An 11644-nucleotide genomic window follows, 5' to 3' on the forward strand; every position below is an offset into this window, starting at 1 on the left:
GACCCACTGGCCAGGAAATGGAGTACAGACATGACGTGCACTAGAGGGGGTATTCCTGTGGGATGGCGGATAGCTGAAAACAGGTCTGGCTCCAACTGGGCACACAGTTCCTGGATTTTTTCACGATCAAGTCTGTAAGTGATAATTATGTGTCTCTCTTCCATTGTCGACAGGTCTACCATGGGTCTGTACACCGGAGGATGCCGCCATCTCATCACCTGCCCCAGCAGACGTGCACTATGGAGGAGAACAGTGAACAGAGGGTCATACTACACTTAGATATCACAATGTTTTTTTGCAAACACGTTACAATTTCTCCATGTGCCTTTGTCTGTCCATATTCCCGGCCTAAATAGGTGTAACGCAGTTATTTGTCCTGCCATGTGGCCCCCTGAAATGGCGGCTGCCTGACCTGTAAGGTGGAACAAGGGGAAATAAGGTAACTGTGCTGGGGTTGTACACCGTCGCTGTAGGCAGTCGAAGACCACAGTGCAATTCAGCATTGGTTAACATTGGGCCTATGGGTTTCAGGAGCCAATGACAATGTACGCCAGCGGTGATGGTACGCACCGCCGCGGACGTGGCTGACATTTTCTAACTGTTCATTCACTTGATACCTGACTTTCAACAGTAGAGGACTTACACTGCAAGTGCTGCTGTGACCTGTGTCTGGAAGCGACGATGGCTACAGTGTCTGGGGAAAGGGCCCATGCCTTCACTTCCGAGGAGTTGGAGAAACTAGTGGATGGGGTCCTTCCCCAGTACACACAACTGTACGGTCCTCCAGACAAACAGGTGAGTACACTGTGAGAATGGTGGATGGCACATGATTGTATGGAGTATTGTGGATGGAAGAGGGAGGGGAGGAGGACAGGCCAGCATGTGAGGATAGTGTGTGTGTATGTATGTCTGGGCCTGGGGTGGGAGGTTTTTAGGCAATGCGTGAGAAGAACTGTACGGGATAGTAACATCCATTCTTACTTCACTTTTCCTCTAGGTCAGAGCCCAACAGAAGAAGGGGATTTTGCGTGCCATCGCCAAGGAAGTGTGGACCCCTGGGGTCTACCATAGACGGAGCACCCACTGCCGGAAAAGATGGGAGGACCTGCACCTCTGGAGCAAAAAGACTGCGGAGGCCCAGCTGGGGATGGCCCCCCAGTGTGGAAGGGGTGCCCGTCGCACCATGACCCCCCTGATGTCCCAGATCCTGGCTGTGGCCTATCCGGAGTTGGATGGGCACTTGAGGGCATCACAGCAGCCACAAGAGGGTGAGTACACTCCCATTTAGCTGACTCTGTGCACTTGACGGGGTGTCTGGGTCGGGGTGGTGGCCTGTGGGTTCCCCAAGGCAAGGGCATACACGCAAAGGTAGATCCATTGTTTTGCAGCCTCATTCCCAGTCCAACCCCAAAGGTGGTATTTGTTCTCTACACCCAGTCAGGCTATGGAGTCTGAAGGCACCAGTGGTACGGAGGGCGAGGGGAGCTCCACGACGGGGACAGGAGCATACACCAGTGACTCCTCCTCTGATGGGAGCTCCCTTGCGGTGGCAGGCACCTCTGTGCCCACTGCATCAACAGGTACAGCTGCCACCCCCTCTACCTGTCCCAGCCTCCCAGCAGCCCCTCAGCGTGTGTCCCATACCACTCACCCAGGAGGGTGGGTATCTCCTTCGCCCTGGGCACCTCAGGCCCTGCCCCTGTGAGCCCTGCTGCCCTGAGGAGGCCATTGACCTCCTGAGATCCCTCACTGTTGGGCAATCTACCATATTGAATGCCATCCAGGGTGTTGAGACGCATTTGAGGCAAACAAATGCATACCTGGAGGGCATTGATTCTGGGCAGGTGACCCAACAGAGAGAATTTCGGGCTCTGGCCTCAGCACTGATGGCATCCATTGTCCCTGTCTCCAGCCTCCCCCCTCCAACTTCCTCCACCCAGACCAATCCCCTGTACCTCAGCCTATCCCAAGCACACATCTGACCAGAATGCACACTCATCAACACACAAGAGTGGACATGGCAAACATAAGCACCACACATCCCACAGGCACTCACACAAGCACCATCCCCATGCAGACAAACCAACTTACACTGCCTCCACTGTGTCCCCCTCCTCCACGTCCTCATCCTCCCTCCCTGTCTCGTCTCCACTCACACCTGCATGCACTACATCCTCAGCCACTACCTCCATCACCAGCACGCCCATCACCACATACCGCTCACCTGCACTCACCACCCCCACTACCATTCACACATCCACTGTGTCCTCTCCCAGTGTGTCTGTGAGCCCTCCTCCCAAAGTAAACAAACGCAGGCACACACCCACCCAACAGCCATCCACCTCACAACAGCCTCCGGCCCATACACCTTCACCCAAATTCAGCAAACGTACACCTCCTACAAGCACTACCTCTTCCTCCACTCCCAAACCCCCTCCATCTTCCCGTCCCAGTGTGTCTAAGAAACTTTTTCTGGCTAACATTGACCTCTTCCCTACACCTCCCCCCCCATCCTTCCCCTAGGGCCAGGCTGTCCAGGTCCCAGCCCAGCACCTCAGCCACCAAATCCCCAAGCACAGTGGTCCCAGTAACTCAGGTCTCATCACGGGCACCTCCCATTAGGGCTGCCAGTGTGCCACCTAGCAAGGCCAAGTAGCGAGGCCATTCCACCACCTGCCAAGGTGAAGAAAGTGCCCACATGCCCGAAGGAGAAGCCGCACCTACCAGCAAGCAAGGCCTCCTCCAAACCAAAAGGGGGCAGAGGGGGCAGTGGCAAGACACCAGCAGCAACATCAAAGGTGGGTGGGGAAGGGACACAAGCCGAAGAGCAGGTCAGGACAGGGCACGGTGGCTCTGACTAAGGGACCAGAGTCACCCCTGCTGTCAACCACTACACCAACCTGTACGGCGGTGGACACAGCCACCTGCACCGCCACCAGCACCAGCACCACCACCTGCACGTCTGCTGCCTCAGCAACAGTCCCAGCATCATCCCCAGTGGGCAGTCGTCCGAGGCTGCAGGAGACGTCCTGCTGTGTCCCTCAACAGGTGCAGACATATGCACCACCGCCAGCACCTCCGCCACCGACACCGCCTTAAACACCGCCACCAGCCCCGCGACGTGCTCAGACAGTGCCACCACAGCTGACAGGGCAATCATCCCCAGTGGTCAGCTGTCTGATGCTGCAGGAGACGTCCTGGACCTGCCCAGCGTCCATGAGGCATGACTCTCAGCACTGTTTGTACCTGCAGGTGGCAGGCGAAGTCACAGCAGGGTGGAGTGTGTCTCTGCCACCATGGCGTATCATGCTACCTGTTCCCAGGCAATCTTGTGGCACATACACCCATGTGAGGGAATGGGACCTGCCACACTGCATGTGAAGCAGTCTGGGCACCAAGCCCCCTCCAGAACCAGTGGAGAGATACATCCACTTCCTCATTCCTTGGCAGGATGAAGCACTCTGGGCACCAAGCCCCTTCCAGAACCAGTGGAGAGATTCATCCACTTCCTCAGTCCTTGGCAGGATGAAGCACTCTGGGCACCAAGCCCCCTCCAGAACCAGTGGAGACTGACATCCACTTGTGAGACTGTGGCTTTGCACTCCCCAGAATAGAGCAGTGGGCAAACCACCCACTGGAAAGACTTGTCAGACTGTTGCTTTGCACTCCCCAGGATAGAGCAGTGGGCAAACCACCCACTGAAAAGACTTGTGAGACTGTGGCTTTGCACTCCCCAGGATAGAGCAGTGAGCAAACCACCTACTGGAAGGACTTGTGAGACTGTGGCTTTGCACTCCCCAGTATAGAGCAGTGGGCAAATCACCCACTGGAAAGACTTGTGAGACTGTGGCTTTGGACTCCCCAGGATACAGCAGTGGACAAACCACCCACTGGAAAGACTTGTGAGACTGTGGCGTTGGACTCCCCAGGATACAGCAGTGGGCAAACCACCCACTGGAAAGACTTGTGAGACTGTGGCTTTGCACTCCCCAGGATAGAGCAGTGGGCAAACCACCCACTGGAAGGACTTGGAGCCCCCTTGTGGAGCAGTGGCGTCGTGCGTTCATCCGGCTGAAGTGCCCCCCTCCCCCTGAGGTGCCTGTTTCATTTCGATCTGATGCCCCTGCAGTGTTCTCTCTCCGTTTCGAGTCAAATATCTTGTCTGGGCTTCACCCATGCATTTTGGGACACTGATCCACGGATGATGTTTGATTAATATCCGGACTTGTGTAGTTGGTGTACATATTTGTATATACTCATTTCTGATTTTTGATTTTTATTGATTACACTTGTTACAATAATTTCCTTTTGTCCTTGCGTTCTTCCAGGGGTTAAGGGGATGTATATGTAATGTTGCTGCATGTATTTGTGTGTGTGGTGTTGTGGGTGAGGGTGGGGGTGGCGGTATTGCGTGTTGCGTGTCACTCTCTTTGCCCTCCCACCCTCCCCTATGTTGTAGGTTCAGTACTCACCGTGGTCGTCGACGGTGTCTTTTCTGCTCCTGATACAAGAGGAGAAAGACCAGCATGGGCAGGACCTGTAGTTCGGGCTCCATGGCGTCCTGGTTCCTCATTGGGTGTCGAGAGGTGAGTGGTTTTCGTTCCAATTCCTGTTTCCACCGTGCTTTTGATAGCGTTGGTACTGCCCCGGAAAAGGTGGCGGATAGGCCTCTTGTAATAGTGTGGGCGGTACTTTGTCCTCTGCCTGTCTGTTGGCGGTTACCGCTGCGGTGTTTGTTTCTACCGCTGTGTCGGTCGGAGTTTTAAAGTGGCTGACTATGTTTGCAGTTTCCGCCAATGTCGTGATTCCATTTTATTTTTCCGCCGGGCTGTTGGCGGTATTACCGCTGCTTTATCACCGACCGCCAGGGTTGTACTGAGGGCCTTTTGGAGAAGGGGGCACAGACACAGTGTGGTGGTCATGACTACTGTCTTTTCTAATACAGGAGTCATGTAGTATGGACCGTTTTGCGTCAGAAAATGACTCTAGGCAGGTTAGAATCATTTTTTTTACTCTAACCTGCCTAACGTCATTTTTTGGTGCAAAACCCCTTCTTCTTTACCGCCAGCCACACCTGACTAACATAATTTTTTTTTATGCTAGCCTACCGTTTGCACCGGCTTGCACCATTCCATAAATATGGTGCCCGGCTGGTGCACAGAAATGGTGCAAGCTGGTGCTAAACCTTTTGGTGCAAAACTGTGTTAGTGCAGTTTTGCACCAAAAAGAATAAATCAGGGCCTAAATGCGGCAATGTGTTAGAAGCACAGCTCAGATGGAATGCTTTATATAGATTTTAGAAGCTGTCTCCTGAAAAGGCAATGCAAGCACTAGCATATTGTGCACTGTTCCTGGCCTTGGACAGTATGTTCTGATTATATGCCTGAGAAGGGTAATTAAAAACAAGGAGCATGTATAATATATTATCACAATAATGTAATGCAAGCATAAGGGTATAAAATGTCTGTAGGAGGCTGGCCTGGCTTATAGTGGGTACCTTGTGGTACTTACACCTTGTGCCAGGTCCAGTTATCCCTTATTAGTAGAGTAGAGGTGTTTCTAGCAGCTTAGGCTGTTAGAGGGAGCTATAGCTGAGCAGCTTAGGCTGAACTAGGAGACATGCAAAGCTCCTACTATACCACTTATATCATATAGCACTATATCACAAGAAAACACAATACTCAGAGTTACTAAAGGTACTTTATTTTAGTGACAATATGGCAAATGTATCTCAGAGGATACCCTCACTTAGGAGGTAAGTAATACACAAATTATATGTACACAAACCAAATTCAGGTAAGTAACAGTAAGAAAAGTAGTGCAAACAATGTAGAATCACAATAGGATGCAATAGGTAGAAAAAGGCCTTGGGGCAACACAACCCATATACTCCAAAAGTGGAATCAGGCCTATGGTAGGTTGTAGAGGGTCGCTGGGACTGTGAGAAAACAGTAAGGGTGTCCAAAATACCCCACTCCAAGACCCTGAAAAGTAGGTGTAAAGTTACCCTACTACCCCAGGAAGACAGTATAGTCTAGATAAGGGATTCTGCAAGAACAACAACTGCTACCAAAACACTGAAGACGGATTCCTGGATCTGAGGACCTGTAAAGGAAGGGGACCAAGTCTAAGAGTTATGCAGGTATCCAGGGGGATCAGGAACCCACTAAACCCTGGATGAAGGTGCCAAAGGGCTGCCTCCGGGTGGAAGAAGCTGAAGATTCTGCAACAACGGAAGGTGCCAGGAACTTTGGTCAGAAGTTGTGGCATGATGTGCTGGAGGATGCAGAGTTGTTTCCACGCAAAAATACCACAAGCAAGCCTTGCTAGCTGCAAGAGTCACGGTTGAGGATTTTGGGTGCTGCTGGGGCCCAGGAAGGACCAGGATGTCATCCCTTGGAGGAGGAGACAGAGGGGGCACTCAGTAACTCAGAGAGCCACCACTGAAGCAGGTAGCACCCGCAGAAGTACCGGAACAGGCACTTAGAAAATCTAAGGACAGAGGTCAACTCAGAGTCACAAAGGAGGGTCCGACGACATCGGAGTCCAACTCAGCGATTTGGGCAATGCAGGACAGAGTGCTGGGGACCCAGGCTAGGCTGTGCACAAAGGAAGTCTTGAAAAAGTGCACAGAAACCCGAGCAGCTGCAGATCACATAGTACACAGGATTACTGTCTGGCGTGGGGAGGCAAGGACTTACCTCCACCAAATTTGGACAGAAGGGTCACTAGACTGTGGGAGACACTTGGACCCAGCCCCTGTGTTCCAGGGACCACGCTCGTCAGGATGAGAGGGGACCCAGAGTACCGGTGAAGCAGAAGTTTGGTACCTTCGTTAGCAGGGGGAAGATTCTGTCGCCCCACGGGAGATTTCTTCTTGGCTTCCAGTGCAGGGTAAAGGCAGACAGCCCTCCAAGCATGCACCACCAGGAAACAGTCGAGAAAGCCGTCAGGATGAGGCGCTACAAAGTTGCTGGTAGTCGTCTTGCTACTTTGTTGCGGTTTTGCAGGCGTCCTGGAGCAGTCAGCAGTCGATCCTTGGCAGAAGTCAAAGAGGGAAGTGCAGAGGAACTCTGGTGAGCTCGTGCATTCGTTATCTGAGGAATAGCCCAGAGGAGAGACCCTAAATAGTCCAGAAAGGAGGATTGGCTACTGAGAAAGGTAAGCACCTATCAGGAGGGGTGTCTGACGTCACCTGCTGGCACTGGCCACTCAGAGCTGTCCATTGTGCCCCAACACCTCTGTATCCAAGATGGCAGAGGTCTGGGACACACTGGAGAAGCTCTGGGCACCTCCCCTGGGAGGTGCAGGTCAAGGGAATGGCCAGGCCCCTTTCCTTTGTCCAGTTTCGTGCCAGAGCAGGGCTGGGGGATCCCTGAACCAGTGTAGACTGACTTATGCAGAGAGGGCACCATCTGTGCCCATCAAACATTTCCAGAGGATGGGGGAGGCTACTCCTCCCCAGCCCTTCACACCTATTTCCAAAGGGAGAGGGTGTAACACCCTCTCTCAGAGGAAATTCTTTGTTCTGCCTTCCTGGGACCAGGCTGCCCATGCCCCAGGGGGGCAGTAACCTATCTGAGGGGTTGGCAGCAGCAGCAGCTGCAGTGGAGACCCCGGAAAGCAAGTTTGGCAGTCCCCGGGTTCTGTGCTAGAGACCCGGGGATGCATGGAATTGTCCCATGATCCTACACGTGTTGCATGGCCATGTTCGGAGTTACCATGGTGACGGTACATATAGGTATTGACCTATATGTAGTGCACATGTGTAATGGTGTCCCCGCACTCACAAAGTCTGGGGAATTTGCCCTAAATAATGTGGGAGCACCTTGGCTAGTGCCAGGGTGCCCACACACTAAGTAACTTGGCACCTAACCTTCACCAAGTGAGGGTTAGACATATAGGTGACTTCTAAGTGCAGTGAAAATGGCTGTGAAATAACGTGGACGCTGCAGTGGCAGTCCTGAGTGAGAATTGTCTGAGCTCCCTATGGGTGGCAAAAGAAATGCTGCACCCCATAGGGATCTCCTCGAACCCCAATACCCTGGGTACCTAGGTACCATATACAAGGGAATTATAAGTGTGTTCCAGTGTGCCAATGAGAATTTTTAAAATTAGTCACTAGCCTGCAGTGACAATTTTAAAAGCAGAGAGAGCATAAACACTGAGGTTCTGGTTAGCAGAGCCTCAATTATACAGTTAGGCACCACACAGGGAACACATACAGGGCATACATTATGAGCACTGGGGTCCTGCCTGACACATAGGCAAAAACAAACATACATACAGTGAAAATTGGGGTAACATGCCAGGCAAGATGGTACTTTCCTACATTGTCACAACTAAAAAGCAATGCAGCTAAAACATGTAAAAGATAAAGTAATAAACAGAGCTAAAATGAAACTAAAAACGGTAACAAACCAAAGTCCAAGAGGGTCTCACTACAACACACAGAAAATGAATATAGACTATGACAAACAGATTTTCAGAAATGAACATGGCTATGTAGTAAACATTAACAATTTGGGTATGATGGAAACTCAACCATGGAAAATTCAATGAACTATTTATAATTGATATGTCAGTTCACAGGTAAAAGATCGACAAATTTCAAACAAGATGAGCAAGGAACTTTGTTTTTGCTTTGCAGAGAACTTTGGAACTTGTAGTATTGTAGAGAAATTTAAAAAAACATATGAGTACAATTTACAATAACGTAAAGAAGATGCATGGAGTCTCTTCTCTAGTCACAAATGTTACAAAGGAAACTCTTATCCTCATGCTGATGTTCAATGTGTTATTTGGCACCACACTATGGTCATCTGTAGCAGGCAGCAATTTAATAGATGGATAATGGAGAGGACTTCCTTCTCATGTGGGGTGAGACAGAGATGGCATCCAGTTTGTCCTCCAGGCAGACCTCTAGCCACCTCTGTCCTAATGAGCTTCTCCTTCACCTGTCTTCTCTCATCCTGCCACTTTTTTTAACATCACACATGGTCCAATATACTCCCCCACTACATTGACTTTATTACCTACAGCAGCCATGAGGCTGCCTTATGTTCAGACTAGTAATATATGGGGGCAGCCAATGTCATTTTTTTAAGATTGCCACTATAAATCAGACATTTTTTTCTGTCTCCTCGTCCGTGAAACGTCTCTTCTTCCTCAACCAAGACACCATCTTGTGAAGGAAATGGCAAGAGAGCAAGTGGGTAGCAAAAGGAACAAGCAGGTAGCAAAGTGAGCAGCTAGGTAGTCCAAGGAGTAGCCAGAGATCAAAAGGAGCAGCCAGGTAGTGAAATGAGGTTGGAAGAAGCAGAGTTTTGGTTTTTGGTTGTTTTATATGGTTGAAATGTAAAGTTTTTCAGGTGTCATTAACTGATTTCAGGTGTGTGATGTATTAACTAGTTAATTTGCCATACATAGTTCTCAACTTCTCTGCCATGTGGAGCCTTCACCAGGAGTGCAGAGCCTCCACCCTGACTGACAAGACGCTGCCCGAGTATGAAGATTCTCAAATCATGAAGATACGGCTCGTAAATGTCTTTGTGAATACCAAAACATAGTAAACTTTCTCAAAAGTATAAATTTACCATTGTGAATCGGGCCCTGTATGTATACAGAATTTGTTTGGAGATGTGATTTTCAATTGAGACAGGATATTGCCTTGTAATTCAATTTTATGTATAGTAAGTAAATATTAATTGTTTCCTTTTTTCTTTGCAGGGTGTTTAAAACTGCACTGGTGTGAATGATGACAGTGACCACCAACTCCTCCTTCACAAATGTCACTATATTTGTCTTTGCCACTCTCCGATGGGTGCAGGCTTGGCAGAATTTGCTTTCTATTGTTTTGGCTCTGCTACTTATTTTAGGTGTAGTAGCCAATATCTTTCTTACTTTAATAATATACAGGGAACAGAGGCTTCATGAGCCCATGTACTATTTCCTCTCCATGCTCTCTGTATCTGACCTAGTTCTCTGCCTGGTCACCACACCCAAAATTCTTGCCATCCTTTGGTTTGATGCCAAGACCATTACTCTACCAGGATGCTTCATACAAATGTTCTTTATTCACTGTTTGGCTACAATAGAATCAGGCATATTTGTGCTTATGGCTTTTGACCGCTATGTTGCCATCTGCACTCCACTAAGGTATGCTTCAGTTCTCACTGATAGGTTTGTGGTAAGCACCATGGCAGTGATTTCCCTTCGGTCACTTCTCCTAACTATACCTGTGCCAGTCTTCACTGCTCAATTGATCTATTGTTCTAATTATGTTATTAAGCACTTTATGTGTTCCGTTTTGTCTGTAGCCAGACTTGCATGCAATGACATCAGGGTCCCTACAACATACCAACTTGGCATTGCTAGCTTAATCATAGGGTCAGACTTAACTGTGATTTTCCTGTCCTACTGCCTGATCCTCAGGGCAGCATTGAAGCTCCATGAAAGAGGAGCCACTGAAAAGGCTCTCAGCACTTGCACATCCCATTTTATAATTATATTTTTTTTCTATTCAATTGCAATTGTGATAGCAATCAATACTACTTCTGGCAATGCCACTTCTGAAAGTACAGTCCTGCTCAATACGCTACACTTTTGTGTACCACCAACCTTAAATCCTTTAGTTTATGGATTCAGGTCTAAAAATATTATCCAAGGTTTCAGAAATATTTTTAGCAACCCAACTTGTTCCCCTAACTAGGTTAGAATTTTGAGCATGAAAGGCTTGATCTTCAAATATAAAGGATTTTCATACAAGGAATTCTCATCCAGATTTGTACAAATATTCCATTAAGAAAATCTGCTCCATTTCCAAAATGAAGGATAGGAGATGGATGAAAAGGGTAGGTCCACCACAATGCAAAAGCACCTATAAATGCACCATTCTGCAAGCACTAACAAACGCTCTGTAGGATGTTTTCCATCATAGAAACATTTGTAAATATTATTTCAGGAAAGACAGATAAACGTCTTGTATACTACTCCTGTTTGCAAACCAAAAATGTGCACCTTCTGGATCAATGTTGTAAGAAACTGGGTTACAAGGTAAGGGATATAAATACCCACCTTAAGAAAGAATAACAATCCTTGTCAGGGAAAACTACTAAAGTTACTAAATAAACCTGAGCTCAACATCTTGGTAATTATGGCACAGAGTATACTGACTTAACATGAAGGTAATCTGTAAAATATGTATGCAGTACTAAAACAGTAACAAAGTTAAAATGCAAAACAATGAAAAACCCAAGACAAATTTGAAAAATAGGGTACAATTCAACAAACAAAACAATGCCACATGGACAAAATCCCACAGAGAACAAAGAAGAACAAAATGCACTAGACACTCAATGGTCGTGGTAGAATAGGACCTAGGTGCCATTTGGCACTGACCTCGGCCAGATACACTAACCGGGTTGATAATGGTCAACAATTTTATCTTTTGACTTTAGTTCTTCAAGTCCCAATCTAAAGCCACATAGCCTCAGGACAGGCATTTAAATACTCACAGTATTAAAGGCAGAGGCAAACAGTAGACTCCAGTCCAGGTCCAGTTACTACTGGACAGCTAGAAAGTTGCAGGAAAAGGCCTCTAGTAGCTGGATTGTGTCCTTGCATCTTTAAGAGGAGCTCAGCC

General features: G+C 48.5%; 1 protein-coding gene across 1 annotated transcript; it reads left to right on the top strand.

Moving 5' to 3' along the window:
- The first annotated feature begins 9757 nt into the window (after positions 1 to 9757).
- On the top strand, positions 9758 to 10711 carry LOC138249375 (olfactory receptor 56B34-like). Its single transcript, XM_069203335.1, has one exon. The coding sequence runs from the start codon at positions 9758 to 9760 to the stop codon at positions 10709 to 10711; it is 954 nt and encodes a 317-aa protein (XP_069059436.1).
- The last annotated feature ends 933 nt before the right edge of the window (positions 10712 to 11644 follow it).

The sequence above is a fragment of the Pleurodeles waltl genome, chromosome 8 (genome assembly GCF_031143425.1).
Source record: "Pleurodeles waltl isolate 20211129_DDA chromosome 8, aPleWal1.hap1.20221129, whole genome shotgun sequence".
Taxonomy (NCBI): domain Eukaryota; kingdom Metazoa; phylum Chordata; class Amphibia; order Caudata; family Salamandridae; genus Pleurodeles; species Pleurodeles waltl.